We start from the raw sequence: 17,783 nt of genomic DNA on the forward strand, positions 1-17,783 counted from the left end.
GGGGGTAAAGGAGAGAGGAAACAAGATCATTGAAAAGTCTCACACTGCTGTAGATTACACCATCTCAGAGGGAGAAAACGGTCAGTGTGACCCACTTTAGACACCATTTGCACACCAACAGAAACATGAACCTCTCGTCTTTGACCTGCACATAAATAGCAAACGGCGCCCTCTACAGGCGGAACCTTTAGGCCTCGCTCAGGCTACATGAACCCAGATTCAGAATCATTACCACGCAGCTCTCAAAGAGAGAAGATCCAGAAGCAGCAGCTGGTGCTGATGGTGGTCACGAGGCTGCTGCACGTCTGATGCATGAATACAAATGGCAGCTGTTGTAACGCAGATCACGGTTTCCTAATAATTACAGAATTACAGTATTTTACTACAATTAAAACCCTGTTAGGATAAACCTAAGTAAACCTACGTCACAGCCTTTCCTGTTTCACCCAGCACGAGCGCTCCCTTTAAAGCTCACGTCTTTGGTCCACTAATGTGCAGCAGAGTGGAATTACTGACCCAGAACCTGCACTCAAAAACACACTGGGTGTGGAGGTGAGCACTTGTTATTCTCTGTCCATCTGCAAGAGTCAGATCTGAGGCATCTGATAAATGTTGTTATGGTCGTCTCGAGCCGAGCGTGTGCATCAGTTTGTTGTCTCTAATTCTTTCATCTGGAAGAAAAGATGAAAGATTCAATTAATCTCATCTGTGTTTGTTTTTTCGTGAGCTGTACACGTGCGTCCGTCTCCGAATTCACGCGTTGCTGGCGTCACAGAGCCGCGAGCCGAGTGGGCGGGACTGTAAATCAGTGCTGCAAACAACAGCGCGGTGATAAACCTCAGGGACGCCCCACCCCTGCCGTCAGCAGCTGATCCACCACCACCGACAGGTCGAGACACCCTGACCTGGCTTTGTGTCAGGATGAATCAACGTGAGGAGATGTGCTGTAATTGAATTTGAGTCAAGGTCTCCAGTGAAGCTCTGTCAGCAGGGTGTGAGAGCGACTGTTCTCCCATTAGCAAATTGCATCCTGAGAGAACATAAATCTCCTGTGATCAGTCTTTGTTTTTGTCCTTTGCTAAATCAAACTACATCTGAAGCGTCTGCATGGAGCTCTAGCTCAGGAACGCATTAGCAGCCGGGGACGGGGGGGTGGGGGCTCCATTCGGTGGAATAACCCAAGTTTTCCACACTTTTCTCTGCTTCACTCAGCTTTCTGCAGCTCCTGGTAGCAGACCCAAACCATCTGGTTGCCAGGCAGCATAAAGCGCCTAGGACGTTGGGCCGCAGTCGAGAGCGGCGGTGGACGAAAAAGCCATGAGAGCTGAAGTCTGACATGACTACAGTGAGCACTGCTCCAGCTTTAATGCTGAGACTGTTTCTGATGGTGGAAAAAAGGCGACCGGTCCAGGAGTCTTTAGCCTGTTTGCAGCCAGGAGCACTCGCTGCCGTGAAACTCGTCTGTGACCTCACGTCATCGGGACGACTTTTTCAGCCAGTAAACCTCAGCAGGCTCGTTCTCTGCCTCCGTTACTAAATATGTTGCAGGACAGATCAAAAACATCTTTGTAGCGGATCGATGTTGATTCAGTTCTCATATTTTTGGGCCGTATGCTGGGAACAGGTCGTGTGCCTCTCATATAAAACCTGCTGTTCCCATCGCTCTGATGTTTTTGTGGTTACTCCAGTTCATGTAGGGTGACAGACGGGGTTTACGGGGTCAACTGTGTTGACCACAGGTCGCCCCGTCATGTCAAATTAGCAATGCTAATGCCCTGTAAACACCTGAAAGCTCGGGATTCACTGATAACACAGATCTTCACAGTCGCTGACAAACACCACAAAAGCTGCTTCCATCAGGGTCCTTGATTAACAGCTGAACGGAGGCTACGTCCACACTAATGCGCCTGATGGTGGTTGGGAAAGCCCGCCCCTGAAGGTAAACGCAGCGTTTCACAGCAGTAGAGCTCCAACATGCCCTGCTCGCACACTATCCTCCACAGTTCAAGCAACAACTTTCTAACCAGCGTCGCACCAGCAGCCTCACTGTGTGTCTGGGACTTTCACATTTTACTTTCACCACCCAGAAACGTTTTAATGGAGGCACGGTGTGTACCAACATCACAAAATTGGAACGACACCACCGAGCAATAAAAGCTAAAAAGCTAAGGTGTCTTAAACAGCAGGAATTAGAGAGCAGCTTGGTTCTCTGGTGGCGACAGCTAGTCGAGTGACTCATCCACGCTGCAGAGGTCTGTGTGATTAAAAGCAGGCTACAGATTGGGCCGCTGCCCCACTTTCACACTTTCCATTGGATCGTTGGGTCGTTCTGGGAGACGCAGCTGTAGTCAGGCGACATTCCCGCGGACATGGCCGACCCGTATGGTCACATTCCATGAACGAAGCGGTAAACCTTTAATATTTCTACATTAGCCACTACGGCTGGTGACAAAGAGGTCCCCACTCTGAATTCATAACCAGCTGAGTGGGAGATGTGAATGAGTAATGCCCCCCTGCTTCTCAACCACATTTCAGATAAGATAAAACTTTATTAATCCCTCAGGTGGGTTCCTCTGTTTCCAAGAGCACAGCAAGTTACAGAACGTGAGCAGAATATTATATATACACATATATATAAATACAGAGACATGTGTAAATAAAATATACGAAAGGGATAAATAGAATAAATAGGAACAAGAATACAAGGGAACTGCACGTTTCAAGTATTGAAGTCTATTGCACTGTTGGATATTAACAAAAAGTATTGCACAGTGAAGTGAAGAGGCACTACAGCTTAGTTGTTCCCCCCTCCTCTGTCCTCCTGTCTCCCCTCCCTCTCCCCTCCAGAGAGGAGTTATGGCCGTGTGCAGAGGATGCCCAGCATTGTTCATAATGTCCAGCAATGCCACTGTCACCAGAGTGTCCAGCTTCATGCCGACCACAGAGCCAGCCTTCCTGATCAGTTTCTCCAGCCTGGATGAGTCCTTCTTTGCTGTGCTGCTCCCCCAGCACACCACAGCATAGAAAAGTACTCCAGCAACCACTGACTGGTAAAACATCCTCAGCAGCTTCCTGCAGATGTTAAGAGACCTCAGCCTCCTGAGGAAGTACAGTCGGCTTTGGGCTTTTTTATACAGGTGCTCTGTGTTGCATGACCAGTCCAGGTTGTTGTCCACCCACAGCCCGAGGTACTTGTACGTGTTGACCACCTCCACCTTTCTCTAACGTGGCCGTGACGTACAACTCCATCTCCATCATACTGCTCTCATTTACAGCCCGCTTTAGGTCAACTTCAACACTTCCATCAGGAGCCCACTCTGTAGATCAGCCGGGTCGGATTAACCATTAATCAGTGCTCTGCTGCCTGCTGGTCCAGGACTGAGTGGACGCAGCGCTTCAGTCGGGGAATGTAAAGAGAAACAAAGATGGTTCTTAGAGGTTTTCCCTTGTTTTCTGGGCTCGGGACGAGCTTCCGTAAACACGGCACAGCTACAAGGCGACAAACCGACAGTCTGGATTAGAAAGCGCCGGCTCGCTCCTCAGCAAAGAGACGCTTGTTTGTTTCTCTCACGTTTCAGCATTTACGCAAAAATGACTCGACAAAACCACAAGTATCCAAAAATTAAAACTGAAATGTGAAAGTCATAAACAGCCTTTCAAAGCTAATGAAGCAACAACACTGTTACGCAACCATTTACATGACGGGGCTCGGCGGCCGTCGAGGTCGCGGCGCTCGTGCTGCGGGTGCCGAGCGCTTCATTATCTAAATCTGTTTAATGCGGTCCAATTATTTTGCTTCTCAGCGAGAGCCGGGGAGCGTTCCACGTCTGAGGGAGCAAGATTTGAGATTTTACTGTCAGAGCTGACTCATGGCCACCCAATATGCTGCAGATACTGGGCCACTTGTTGTTTTTGTGTTAGTTGTTCACCGATGCAGATTACGTGAAAGGAGAGCTGCAGCTACAGCTGTGTGATTAAAAACACTGTATTAGTGTATCGAGCAGCAGACCGAGCCTGACAAAAGGACTCGTGTTAGAACAGCCTGAGCTTCTAACTCACAGGGATTACAAACACCGAGCGCCCTACTTGACTTAATCGTTCACTTTGGCCACGTTTAACACAAACATCCACATCCAGGAAATAAAGAAGAACACAACAGCTCCCACTTAATGCTGCTGAGACAGGACCACACATCAAAGAGTCATTTTATCTTAAACAGTCTCCAAATTATTAACCTCTAACATCTCATTTACCCTGAACTGTTGCACAGATCTTTGTGGCCACACAGAAATGGTAAATGGTCTGTATTTGTATAGCTTTACTAGTCCCTAAGGACCTCAAAGCGCTTTACACACCCAGTCATCCACCCATTCACACACTGGTGATGGCAGCTACATTGTAACCACAGCCACCCTGGGGCGCACTGACAGAGGCGAGGCTGCCGGACACTGGCGCCACCGGGCCCTCTGACCACCACCAGTAGGCAACGGGTGAAGTGTCTTGCCCAAGTACACAACAACCGAGACTGTCCAAGCCGGGGCTCAAACCGGCAACCTTCCGATTACAAGGCGAACTCCCAACTCTTGAGCCACGATCGCCCCTACAGAGACACACAGGGACACACAGAGACACACAGGGACACACAGGGTCACACAGAGACACACAGGGTCACACAGGGTCACACAGGGACACACAGGGACACACACAGGGTCACACAGGGACACACAGGGTCACACAGAGACACACAGGGACACACAGGGACACACAGGGTCATACAGGGACACACAGGGTCACACAGAGACACACAGGGACACACAGGGTCATACAGGGACACACAGGGTCACACAGGGACACACAGAGACACACAGGGTCACACAGGGTCACACAGGGACACACAAGATCAGATGGGGTCACCAGAGAAACATGCATCTGATGACAAAAACTGCAAAATGTAAAAGTCCTGTGTGTGTGTCTCTGTTTGTGTGTGTCTTTCTGTGTGTGTGTCTGTCTGTGCGTGTGTGTGTGTGTCTCTGTGTGTCTGTCTCTGTGTGTGTTTGTGTGTTTTCATGTTCACCTCTGCTCTGCTGGCGGTTAACTATACCGCCGAGGGTCCAGCGGCGGTCCAGCCTCTTCAGGTGGGCTTTGCGTCTCTTAGTAACTGATGAGGGGGAGGGGGGGCGGAGCAGCAACCAAAAGACAAAACAGACGAGTTAGTGTAAGAAGCACGTTTTAGCAAAATGAGCTGTTAGTCGTCATGAACACGTTCAAACTGCTTCTCTTACAGGAAGTGTGTCTGTGAGTTTTAAAGACTGGGTGAGAAACGAAGCGGGACGAGTCATTTCAGCCATCAAATCCTCTGCAGTACCACGGAAACGAAATGAGGGGAGCAGGTGGACTGCTTGGTGCAAACTGACTGTGTTGGACTTAAGAGGACAGTAATTGTATTTTGCCTGGAACAGCAGACCATGGCATGGCTGGAGGAACCAGCGTGTAAGCTACAAACCCCACCACACTGATTATCAGGGACCAGTGTGACCAGCACGCTACATGCTGTTTGTTAGCACCAGCTGATAATTTAGCACTCTTCCAAATGTGGACACGTCCGCCTTAACAAATCAGCAAAGCCGGGAACACAGCGGTGTCGCGTTCAGGCTCCGATGTCATCGTCAGAGCTAATAAGCTCCTGCTTGCTGTTCCAACAAACACAATGCAGCTTATTTTAGGAGCATCCCAGAAGCTCTGCTCCACATCGCTTAAAATAGCACCGGCTCGATTTCCTGCAGGATCCATACCAAGCTACACGGCGCAGCTATCAGAGGCTCAAATCTGAAACAAGTTCACTGAAGTGCTTCTGACGTCCAGTGTGACCTGCGGCGGTGCAGATGCACACCACGTTTAATCCTGCTAACACTGACGCTTCAAAAGCCGATAAGGACGTCACCGTGGTTACGTTCATGGTTATTATGCCGTCTGCGGTTATCGCACACACGAGAACACCAATCACAGACACAGCTCCAGGATCTCCGAGGGCCTCGACACATTATGCGGCTGCCGTGTGTCGAACTCTTAACCTCGAAGCTTGTACGACGAAGCAGCGATCAAACATCGTGAGCCAGTTTCCTGTTCTGCTGCCTCCTGAGGGAAAAATATTAATGACGGGAAGGATGGAGGGAAACAGCAGTTGTCCTCCGTCTTTCTTTTGCCTGCAGTAATTTCATTTCTTCTCCGTCTTCTGTCCTCGCTCATCTCTCCATCGCTCCTCTGACTCTGCTCCTTGTCACTCGCTGTCCCTTTTGATTCCTCTCCGGCGCTCCTTCCATCCCACCGAGCGCCATCCCGCTCCCGTTGACCTCTTAATTGATATATTGGCTTAAAGGAAGGGACACAGGGAAATGTTATTTGGAGGTAATTTCAGCAGGGCTGGGCGTGCCTGTCGGTTCCTCCCTAGCGAGCTGAGCTGTCAGTGGAATTAGGTTACCGACCACGCGGAGATAATGAGACGTAAGAGACGATGGGAAGCAGGAAGGGAGAGATCAGGAATGAGAAGTGACAATGTGTGCAAACACAAAGACACCAGGCCTAACGGGAAAATGGGACTGACGGAGGATGAGGGGGAAGAGAGTGCATGTGTAGCTGTGAGCTTTGTGCAGTTAATGTCAGCCTCAGATGCCAGCTGATGCCAACTCTGGTTTATTTGAGGCTTTTTAACAGAGTATTCTTACGCAACGTTGCTCCTGTAATCCGGTTCCTCTACCTGGTGTTCAGTCACTTACTCTGGAACCACAAAAGGCTTTAAACAACTTTCTACATGCCTGAGATACGTGGCTGTATTGATAGATCTGCTCTGACTGGCATCATATCGAGGCACAAGTAAAGGAAAGAACTGCAGCCTGAAGATTGGGGCTCACAGTGTTGCACCTCTAAAATAATCGAATGAGAGTAAAAGACAGAAAAGAAACATAAAATGAGAAATAACGCAAATAAAATTAGTCTGAACTGATTCTGGTTTAAAAATAGAATAAAATTGGGTTTTCAAATGTTGTGGAGGGGAGGTTCCCGGTTTAGGAGCAGTCACAGCAAAGGACCTCGGGACAGCTCGGACAGCGAACTCGTGCAATGCCGGACAAAAGCCAGTTCAAAAAGTGACAGTAACGATGCTAGTATGGAAATATGTGGTCTCGCTTTCGAGTGCTGGTTAGTAACAGTGCTGCAGCGCTTTGGACCTGCTGCAGTCGGCTCACTGATAACAGACTGACACCAGAGTAAAGATGAAACGAAGGCATGGACAGCTCTCTCAAGGAATAGCTTCACTTTTGTGAGCAGCTGGAAATGAAAGAAACGAGCTGTGATGACATCATTGATCTGTTTGTCAAAGTACGCTGTATATGACAGAAATTGTAACACACACACACACACACACACACACACACACACACACACAGGCCTCCTCTAAGGGCTTTTAGAGGCTTACCAACCAACACCTGCTGCTGTCCGACATCCAAGGAAGCCAATCGAGGTGTTTCAGAGGTCACAATAAAACCAAAAGAAATAAAAATGACCAACGATAAAAACAATAATGATGATGATGGTCGAGCTACCGTGAATGTGAGCGGAGCTGTTTCTAGCTGAGGTTCCAGCAGATGAACAGGTGACCAGATCATTCAGATGCTTCGCCCTCTCTTCCTGTTTTTGTTAAAATTCTAGCTCCACTTTTCTCAACTGAAAGTGTCCAGTAGTAAATTTAGCGAGGCCAATGAAAAGAGCGCAGCGGTCAACCTGCACGAAGTCAGAGCACGAGCCTCGTGCGTGCCGTTTCATTCAGTGATGTAACATCCATTCAGTTCAGCTGAATAAATCAGACGGCAAAGCTACAAAGATATAATAAGCCTAACGTATTCCCGAGAGCTGGGTGTTGGTGTTCGGGAATCTGCAGCAGATGTCAAACAAGTTCTGAGCACAACTCAAAAACAAACAGAAACACCATTAACAACACATGCATCCAATCAACAGGCAGCAAACACTCCGGCACGTTACAATGTAACAAAACAACACTAAATCTTTGTTACGGGCGCTGCCACCTCCTCAAAAGGAGCAGCGAGTAACAGCAACTGAGCTGTTTGTGTTTGTTTGCCCACTGAAGCATGGAGCCCAGCATGTGTCGCAACAGAGACGGAAAAGTGTTTGCAGGAGGATCCAGCGGGATTCTACATCCCATAAACTGCTACATGCATCTGCAAATAAACTGCACGCATGCGTCTGTGCGTTTGCATGCTCCAGATCTCAGAGGGGGGGGGGATGACACAGTGAGGAAATGCTCCGTCCCAGCAGGCAGACTAAACATTCAGGAGGAAAGGGTCGCAACAAAACGAGAGCCGTGGCGTCCCGGGGGAGCTGGAAGGAATTTTCTGTGGTGCCAAAATATTGCAACCCCGTTGGCTGCAGTCTGGTACCATTTCACCGTGCTGCTGCCGCCACTGTGGTCTCCAAGGTTCCCAATGTGTGACTGGAAATGTGTTTGTGTGTTCAGCACTAACTTGTGGATGATGTGATGAGAATGAACACAGAAGGAAACTAGAAAGGATGGGCTGCCTCCTGCACACGCAGACTGACGTTTATGTCTTTAAGTTTTATGAATGTAACAACGCCGTATTTGTGTCAGCACTAACCTTCGACAGTCCTGGATGTTCCCAGATCCAAATCGTCTCTGGTTCCATTTTGCGAGTCGAGGTATGTGGCCGGGACCCAGCCCTGCTCCTCCGCTGTGCTGACGAACCACCAACCTGAGGAGAACACATTAGTGCTGTCAGTTAGGCCTGACGGATGTCGGTGAGCACACCAGCTCGGGGGCAATTTGCACCAAAAAAGAGACGTTACTGGATACAGCCCACGTAGGGGTGGGAGAACAGCACGTCTAATAGGCTGCTCCTGTCTGTGTGAGTGTCAAAGGGACATCTAAAGGGAGCTCGTGGCAGCTCAGAGTTTCACATTCCTGGAAAGTGGTGTTCATTACTAAACCAGACACTGAAAGACACAGAAGTGCTGGGAGTGCTGGGAGTGCTGGGGCGAGGAGGAACTCATCACCGGTGGTTTAAAACAGCACTCGGTGATGCTGCTGAAGATCAACCTGCCAGGACGTGTTGGGCTTTTAAAGACACTGCTACCCTTCACTGACTCACAGTCAAACATGCTGTGCTGCTGTTGTTTTGCAGTCGCCTGTAGTCCATGTTTGGTCCATGCTGGTTCCTCCAACTGATGATTCAACCACACAAACAATGACAAACATCTTGAGGTCTTACATAATGTTTCATACTGTACAGCACAGTCAGAGTTCCTGGGTTATGAGCTAGGACACCGCGGTGTGCACCTCCCGAGTTCCCCTTTGTTCCTGCAGCTGCTGTTTAGCTTCTCTTTCACCTCCAGGTTTGGTTTGAAAAGCAGGATTTCAAACAGTAAACAGGAGTTTAAACCCGGTGACCATCCCCCAGAGGAGGCTTTAACCCTGTGAGGTAAACTTGGATCACAGGTTCACTGTGTGATAGAAAAGTCAAGCTTCGTATGAGATGAGCTGTTACTTTCGTGTTGAGCACCGGTGCCAGAGGAACTTTACTTTCTTCGTGGCTTGTTAGCGTCCACGATGCCGCTCGAGCTGACTGCCACGAGCTAGCTTGTAGCCTTCGCTCCGTTTTGGTGTTTACAAACAAACGCTGGACAGGATTTCACTGGGAAAGTTTTTGGGGGTTTTCCAATTTATATTTGGAAGACTTTGTGAAATATTTCAGGTGAAACAAAAAGCTGCTTTTGGTCCTGATAAATCAGGAGTTACTGGATTCAGCGTTTGTGAACTGGGAACATTGGTGCCAAATTTTGTGCCAATCAGGCCTTTGTGGGCGTGTACATATGTGGTAAACAACAAAAGCCAACACAATTCATCACCAATGCCTCCGTGAAGTTCACCACATTTACCCAACTTCACTTAAAGCCACAGCAGAAACGTCACAAACTTACAGACCCTGGTTGGTCCATCTGCACAGGAGGACAGCCTCCTCCAAGAACGAGGTCAGAAACTTGATTATCTACGTTTAACTCGCTTTCCTTCTGAGGCTTGAAAGGCTTCCACTCACAAATGGCCTAAATCATGGCGTAACATCACCCGTGGCGTTCCCCTCTTCACCCACACCCTGTGGCTGCACAGCAGAGATCACGTCTTGATTGCTACTGGCAAAGGAGAAGTTTGTGGTCACATCTACGTTACGCTGCTACAGCGCTCGCTGAGCTGACTTGACACAATTGCAGAAACACATGACACATTGGGTGGCGACCAAAACCAAAAGAACCCAATCCATTTACATAGATCACAGTCTGACAGCTAGCATGCGTCTGTAAGCAAAGGCTGTCGTCAGGCTGTAGTGACGACATCGACAGCACCAAAGCCCCGTTAGCCATAAAAAGCGAGGAGACGTGGCTTCGTTAGTGTGCTGCATGGCTGCAACCCAACGTGTGACACATTCTTCCAGCCTATACAGGGATGATATGACGGCAAGAGTGAGGTCATACGTGACAGCATTTCACTCCTTACTGTGGAAAGTACAACAATAGTGTGGATGTCCTGGGTCTGTCTGGTCTAATGTGAGTGTGCGCATGCAGTGGAAGTGATAATGTAAAAGCAGTGGTTAGCAGTGGTTATAAAGGAGCTAATAGCAACAAACTGTTTTTCTTTTCCCAAACGAGTCCAGCAATTAAGTCATCGCTGCTCCGCTGTATTTACAGCCATATGGCTCAGCTCTCTAATGCGGTTGGAGAAGCCTGGGTGAATCAATTCATCACGCCCTTTTTTTATTACCCGGCACGACACCAATCACAATAATACGTGTTATGAATGATGCGGAAAATATGAACGCAACATAGAGCTGTATCATAGGGAAAGTAGCAGTAATGGCAATGAGAGGTAGGTGGTAGAAGTGAAGAAGTGTGTTCGCAGCAACAGAGAGTGAGCATTGGTTTCAACTTCACAGCTCTGATAGGAAGTAATAGTCACAGCTAGAATTCAAATCATTTCAACGATTAAACTGAGCCTACAGTCACATCATTTGGACTAATGGAAAAACACGTCGCCACTGCCGGGAAAATCCACTCTTAGTTGTAGAGTTATGACAAAAATAATGCATTTTCCTCCACTTCAGGCTAAATGGGATTAAGTCATGATAAAGATACAGTCTTCTGGAAATTACTGGGTTACCTTATGTCATATTTTAGCAGTAAAATAAATTAATATTAGACCACATTATACTCACAGCTTTTCTTTTATACAGACAACAGGAAGCACGGTGACAGAATCAATACCCAGTGCAGCACTTTGAATTTAAATGATCGTCTCACGTAACAGAGCAGACATGATGCTGTTTAAGTCAGAACAGCATGAATGGATGGAGGAGCAGCAGAAGCTAATGTGGGTTGCAAAGCGACTTGCAGGAAATGAGTCCAGGTTAAAGGTCAACCTGCTCGATTTTGATAAATATACACCAGCGGTGCCCAACCCCCGGGCCACGGACCTGTACCGGGCCGCGAGAGTTGAGGCTCGGGTGTGAAGTTTATGGTAGCTCCAGTGTAGCTTCCTCGCAGTCACACTGGCTGTTTGTTGATGCTCTGACTCCTGCAAACACACAGCAGTGCAGTGTGACTTTGGGAGAGGTCGGAGTTGACAGGGCTTGATATGAGGAGCAATCGCTTTCATATGTAATCCTATTAAATAAATCTGATACCATATATGGTCAGTGTTGCAAAACCTTGGGATGATTAAGATTTAAAATTTGAATTTAAATATGACTTTCTTTGTTTGATGTATTCAAACAAAGAAAGTCCATTTTAGTGTCATGTTGTGCGTTTTATTTTCTCTTTCGCTGCAGTGTGAAAGGTCCACCTAGCAGAAAGAATAGCTTGGGCCATATGAAACGCATTAGGCCTTTCATAGGCTGATTCATTGCGACTTTTAAAAAGCTGAAGAAGAATTGGAGCCACCTGTACCTGCTGGAAAAACAGAATCATAAATCTCCCACGCCAGCAGAAGAGACCGAGGTGACTGTTTGCCATCAACGGTGGCATGTGTGAGCGCCCCAGCTGACGCATATCACATCCTACCTCCAGTAACTGAAGCCAACAGAAGCAGGAGTTTGAACAGAGACAGAAAAAGCAGGCGGCTGAACACTAAAACTAATCAAACACCTGCCAGATAAGACGCAAGAGCTTTGTAACATGAACATCTCTGCAGCACATCTCAGTCCGCAGAGACGATGGAAGGCTCGACTGATGCCAGAACCACGAGGACTGCAGGAGCCAAATGTGGGGAATTAAAAGCATGAAAAGTTTCCTCCAGACCGCTAAATAATAAAAACTGGCCCAGTGAAGAAAGCCAGACGCCACCACTCTTTAGCAGCACCGCTGATCAAAGCTGATGTTAGAACGTTTATTCGAGGTTTTAAAGAGAAAACAAAGAAAAATGAAAACTACAGCGTAGATATGAACAGGCTGGGAGAGTTCTGGGGTTCTTCAGCCCGTCTCACACATGCACATCAATACAAAACATTTCAAAGGGCAGAAACACACGCGGCAGGCCCGGCCTCCATCGTGTGCACACATGCTATCATAAGGCAAGCTTTTGACAGGGCCCAGTTCGCTAATAAATCCAGCTCAGGAGAAAGTGGGCACAGTAAAAACAGATAAATGAGGACCAGAAACACTGCTGCCCGCCCACACACACACACACACACACACACACACACACACACACACACACACACACACACACCCTCTGCAATCACAAAGTGCTGAACAGCCTGCAGACAGAGCACGGGAAACAACACAGAGACACAGATGTGACTATAAGACACCAAATGAGAGAGACTGGGACAAAAACAGACAGTTGGCATCGCGGTAAACCTGAGCGCGTGAGAGCCGCCTGTGGACAGATTAGTTTTCACTGAAAATCTGTCTCGTAGGAGGAGATCTGGACCAGAGATCAGCAGCCAGACGGAGAAACTGTTCTCAGAGTCAGTTAAAGCAAACTAGAACTTGTCCCAGCATATGTGTGGACTAAACTGTCCACGTCTGTGTGTGGAGGGCCGAAACACTCGAGAAGGGCTAAATGCTCGTGCTGGCGTCGCCTGGATCCTCCAAGCATCCCACCCTCTGTGACACCTAAAGAGTAAAGTACTGGCAGCTACTTTAGAATGGAAATACTTCAAAGTAGGGCTAAAGTGGATTCAGGTGAGGATGCACACTGTGGAAAATTATCTCCTGAAAGTCGTTCCTGATGCTGCACAGAGCTGTACAAAGAAAGCTTTCAGGAAAAGTCGAGTTAAATATTCAGAGAGGTCAGCGGTGCAGGATGCAGAGTCTAAGTGGTCAGAACACGATTTCTTCCAGTTTGGAGACAAAGTCATGGATGTTCATGCCAACGCACAAGACCAGCCACTGAAAATGATCCCCAGACATCTACTTGTGGAAGCGATAATGCAAAATTTGTTCGTCTTCTCTAGCATTAATCCAACGTTTATTGTGACACGTGCTTTCTGCTTGTCCGTCACTGCGTGAAGGATGCAGGTGGTGACATTTTAACTTGAATTTAACCTTGGAGAAGAGGATGAAGCCACGGCTGCAACAGTGTTGGCGTGAGCTATGAGTGCTGTGAGTTCAGAATAAACACGGCTGAGGTCGGCATGTCGGACTCTTCGGGATGCTTCAGTCGAACTCTGTGTGACAGTCTGACCCTCCGACTCGATGACTAATCATGTCCTGGTTGTGCTCCTGACCTGACGCGCTGCCTTTGGGCTCGGACACGGCACAGGTTCTTTCATTAAAGACTTTCATGAACAGGGATGATCTTCAGCAGAAATGTGGGTCAGGTTTACCCACGAACACTGAGCGAGTGTGAAGTCCAGAGTTAAACTGCTGAAATGCACGAGCAAGCGCTCAGAGCAGGAAACCCAGGCCTAGCAGGTGGTTATTATTCTTTCTATGCGTCAGAACTTTTGTTTGCACCTTCAATAAATAGATTCATTTCTCGTTTCTGGAGAGACACGGAGCTGTCGCCCTCTTCTTAAATCTGCCTACTGTACAGGGATTCAGGGATTGTGTCACCAATGAGCAGAGCAATCCCAGAGCTCCCCGAGTCCTCTCGACAGCTGTAGCGTGTGCCGTCTCTTTACCCGAACAGTAAAATAGAACCCGTGCAGCAGCCGCGCTCTCGTTTCTGCGCCCACTTACACGCTCCTGAGCGTCTGTCTGACAAACTACACCCAACTGTTCTGGGGATTTATGAAGCGTTCAGAAACTAATGACTAATATTCACATAGATAGATTGTGCTGCCACATTTATACACAGACACAGCACAAAGCATAAATATGGAGACAGCAGAGGGGCAGTAATTGGCGTCTCTTACAGCGCTGGGCTCTAATTGGAGCTTCTAACTACACCAAACCTTGGCAGGCAATAATTGCCTTTTTTCCCCACAGAGGGAAAGTGGAGGTCACAGTGAACATAGTGGAACAGTAACCAGGACGAGCCGGCTTATCAGTGACTGAAACAGGCCTGGGGGGGGGGGTGCTTTGGAGGAACAGGAGATACACAAAGTTCTTAAGAGCAAACGCGATAAAAAGAAGACAGAGGTGAGGAACAGAGCCAGAGCGGGAGGAGGAAAGTGAGATTAAAAGGGTGGTATGGGCAAAGACTGACCGAGGGAAGACAAAGGAGGGGAGCAGATGTTTGGCTGGAGCTTCAAAGCTCGAGTGTTTCATGCTAATTCCCCTCCAAAAACAGCACCTCACACTTTCCTCTCACGTTCTCATTTTCTGGACCGCTGAACGCTCATCAGCTTCTACAGGGAGGTCTTTTATTAATGTGATATGCAGGGGTTACCTACGAGATGACTGTCATTTTTGTTCGTTCCCTTCAGCTTCTAATTGGGAACAGATCCCCTGGAGAGCGGCGAGGACTGGAACGCAGTGCTGTTTTTCAGCATTGAACTACTTGCTTATCTTTCTGCAGAGTTAGCAGGAGGAGAGATTCAAAGAATAGGAGAACAACAATTCTCGCTGCCTCAAACCAGCTGCACAATTAGCCACAGTGTTATCTTTACCGTGAACTGCAGCAGCTTCATAAATGAGATTAGCCTGAAGCGGTGCTTTTCTACCAGAGATTTTCATCATCATCATCCAAAAATATCCTTTTGATCCGGTCGACATGCTAAATGTTGGTGACTGAATGTTTCCAACTGAAACCCAGACCGTCCTCAGTTAAACCTGTGTACCTACACAAAGCTGGGATTCCACAGACTGAACTTTGTGAAGCTATAAAAGTCGTTAAAGAGAGAAGAAGAGTGAAGAGAAGAGCAGTGCCAAGAATCATCAGTGTTAATACCTGCTGCTTTATCCAAAAACTCTGAAATGCAGCACGAAACATTTCTGTAACAAGCGTCTGATCAGTATCCTTAAAACTTCCTTTAGTTCAAGCGCCAACAGTGAGCTCAAGCTACACACAGCATTTAGCATTCAGCACATAAAATACATTTGATTTTGGTTTTAGGGTCATTTTTTTGTGGTTTGTTACTGATTGGGATAATAAAGTGTAACAGCTCTAATTTGGCTCCTTCATTCGGCCCCTTTATAAACTGCCAAGATGTGACTCAACATCGAACAGCTCAATAGACTTGACCAAACTCACTGCCTGCTGGAAACATGCAGCTACTTCTACCTCTGCTGCTTGGTGGCAAAACTACTGCAGTAAGTACTGCCTGTAAAACTAGAGCTTCTGAAAGCCCAGCCACACAGGCAGAGAGCCCCTTCATCGACAGCTAACTGTTTCTAGTTTTTTATGTATAATTTTAGCTAGCTAATTTAACTGTTTATCCAGCATGTTTAGGCCAAAAATGTCATGTTTGTCCATCCTGCTAGCTAGCAACCCAACTGCTACACATAGGGTTAGGGTTTGGTTAGCTAAAAAACAAAAACATACCTTGTTGAAAGCTATAGAGCTATAGCTTTCAACAAGGTATGTTCGGTCCCAGTTGAAAGCTAGCTCTAGCTTTCAACTGATTAGCCATACTTTTAACAAGCTATAGCTAGCTTTCAACTGGGACCGAAGGCTATAGCTAGCTTTCAACTGATTAGCCATACTTTTAACATGCTATTTTTAATTATCTATGCTTTTGTCTAGCCTGGTTAAGCCACCCTGTCATTATACAACCTGCAGAAGTGTCCCAGCATTCAGTAGGCCAGTGTTTCCTCACTCGCCAGCTTCTTATTTAATTCTGTATGAAAGGTTTTTTTAACCTGAAACGTTTTTCCTTGTTTCACGGAGTTACTTGATTACTCGGCCTACTATTGTCTGTTCCAAGAACAACATTAAGGTTATCATGATAACTTTTGAAAGTCAGCTTACACTGGAGTAAAATCCTTCCAGAAACTTCCCCTCCACCCATCTCACTAATGACTTAGCACAGTACATTTAATAGACTGAAACTTTGCTATGGAAATAACTACAACCTACTTTCCCAATCTACAGGCTTACATCATTCGTCCAGCTCTCAAACCTTCACGGGATTAATGTTTCATATTCAAAGCATAGATTTCACATGGTGTGTCACTTTAAAGCACTTCAAAGCTAGTCTCAAAAAGAGTTTATAAAAGGGCACCCAATCCTCTTAGTGACAAATGTCAAGGTTCTGGTCTTTACTGATGAGCAACGGTGGAAGCATTACATCCCAGTTTGAAGCTCATGTTACCTCCTGGAAGTTTTCATAAAACTTGGGGGTCTTGTGACTGAGCCGACTTGTTACAAGTGAAAGGGGATAGCTGGCAGCAGGAACTTCAATAACCATTTTTGGTCAAACATCACGATCAGTGGAGTGAGGCTAAACCTCTGCACTGATCATGTGTGTTAGCATGTGTTCACCTCCACCCCCTGAAGGTGGCCAGCTTCAAGTACAGCAGCCCCTCTCAGCTTCCAGTATCCCCAGCCTCTCTGAGCTCGACTCTAAGAAGTGACTGAAGCACTTTAGCGCCTTTTTACTGCCTGAGGGTGAAGCTAGCTAATGCAGCCAAGCTAGGGTGTAGTGAGATGATAGCACACCATCTTCTGGATAAACCACCTTGTTTAATGCTGGCTGTCAGTATTAATGCTCGCCCGCAGCGTGCTGTCCGAAACAGCCTTTTTCTGATCCAGAACATCCTCCGAGTTAGCCTTGGCACATCTTAATGAACAACATAATCTACAACTGAAGGCCTAAAGCAACGGACATGTCAAGCTAGGTTAAATACAGAATGTTTAAGAGGCTTTCATAAAGTTTTTATTTCACAATTTGGCACTTTGGTGATTTTTATGACCCACAGTGGTACATTCAATATTTCCAGCGTAACATTATTGGATATATTTACTGTGTCTTTCCTGTACTTTCAGTGGGGTTATTGATGCAGCTCTGAAAGCTGCGTTTCTTTTATAATTGCTCATAAATCTAAACCACAGTTGTGAGTAAACATACAGTATCCTTATTCAAGGAGCAGAGCCTTCAGGGGCAGGTGGAGCACCATTCTGGCAACTGCAGGAGAAGAAGAAATTAAATCCATTCAGAGACATTTTTCATCCAGCAGTCCGGTGCAAATTAATAAATTATTGCACAGCCGAAAGTTAAGACTTGCCCCGAGTTAACAGGAGCGTTTAATGTAAATGATCTAATGCTGAGGTTTCACTCAGTGTGTTAGCTCATGGCTCTCTCTTTATGAACCTCACTGAG

The 17,783-nt window shown here is 47.1% G+C and overlaps 1 protein-coding gene across 5 annotated transcripts in view; it reads right to left on the reverse strand.

Annotated features, from left to right (window-relative positions):
* sh3pxd2aa (SH3 and PX domains 2Aa) overlaps positions 1–17,783 on the reverse strand; it is a 99,529-nt gene that overhangs the window by 12,799 nt on the left and 68,947 nt on the right. For all 5 annotated transcript variants that reach the window (XM_086297088.1, XM_086297090.1, XM_086297089.1 and 2 more), the window contains 2 exons: positions 8,667–8,780; positions 5,075–5,158 (listed from right to left, as the gene is read on the reverse strand). In XM_086297088.1, coding sequence (XP_086153214.1) covers positions 5,075–5,158; positions 8,667–8,780 — 198 coding nt within the window. The remainder of the gene's footprint in view (positions 1–5,074; positions 5,159–8,666; positions 8,781–17,783) is intronic.

This window comes from Aulonocara sp. 'chitande type north' Nkhata Bay, linkage group LG6 (genome assembly GCF_057382095.1).
Source record: "Aulonocara sp. 'chitande type north' Nkhata Bay isolate Kocher_YH1m ecotype deep benthic linkage group LG6, A_spYH_male_GT1.1, whole genome shotgun sequence".
NCBI classification, from domain to species: domain Eukaryota; kingdom Metazoa; phylum Chordata; class Actinopteri; order Cichliformes; family Cichlidae; genus Aulonocara; species Aulonocara sp. 'chitande type north' Nkhata Bay.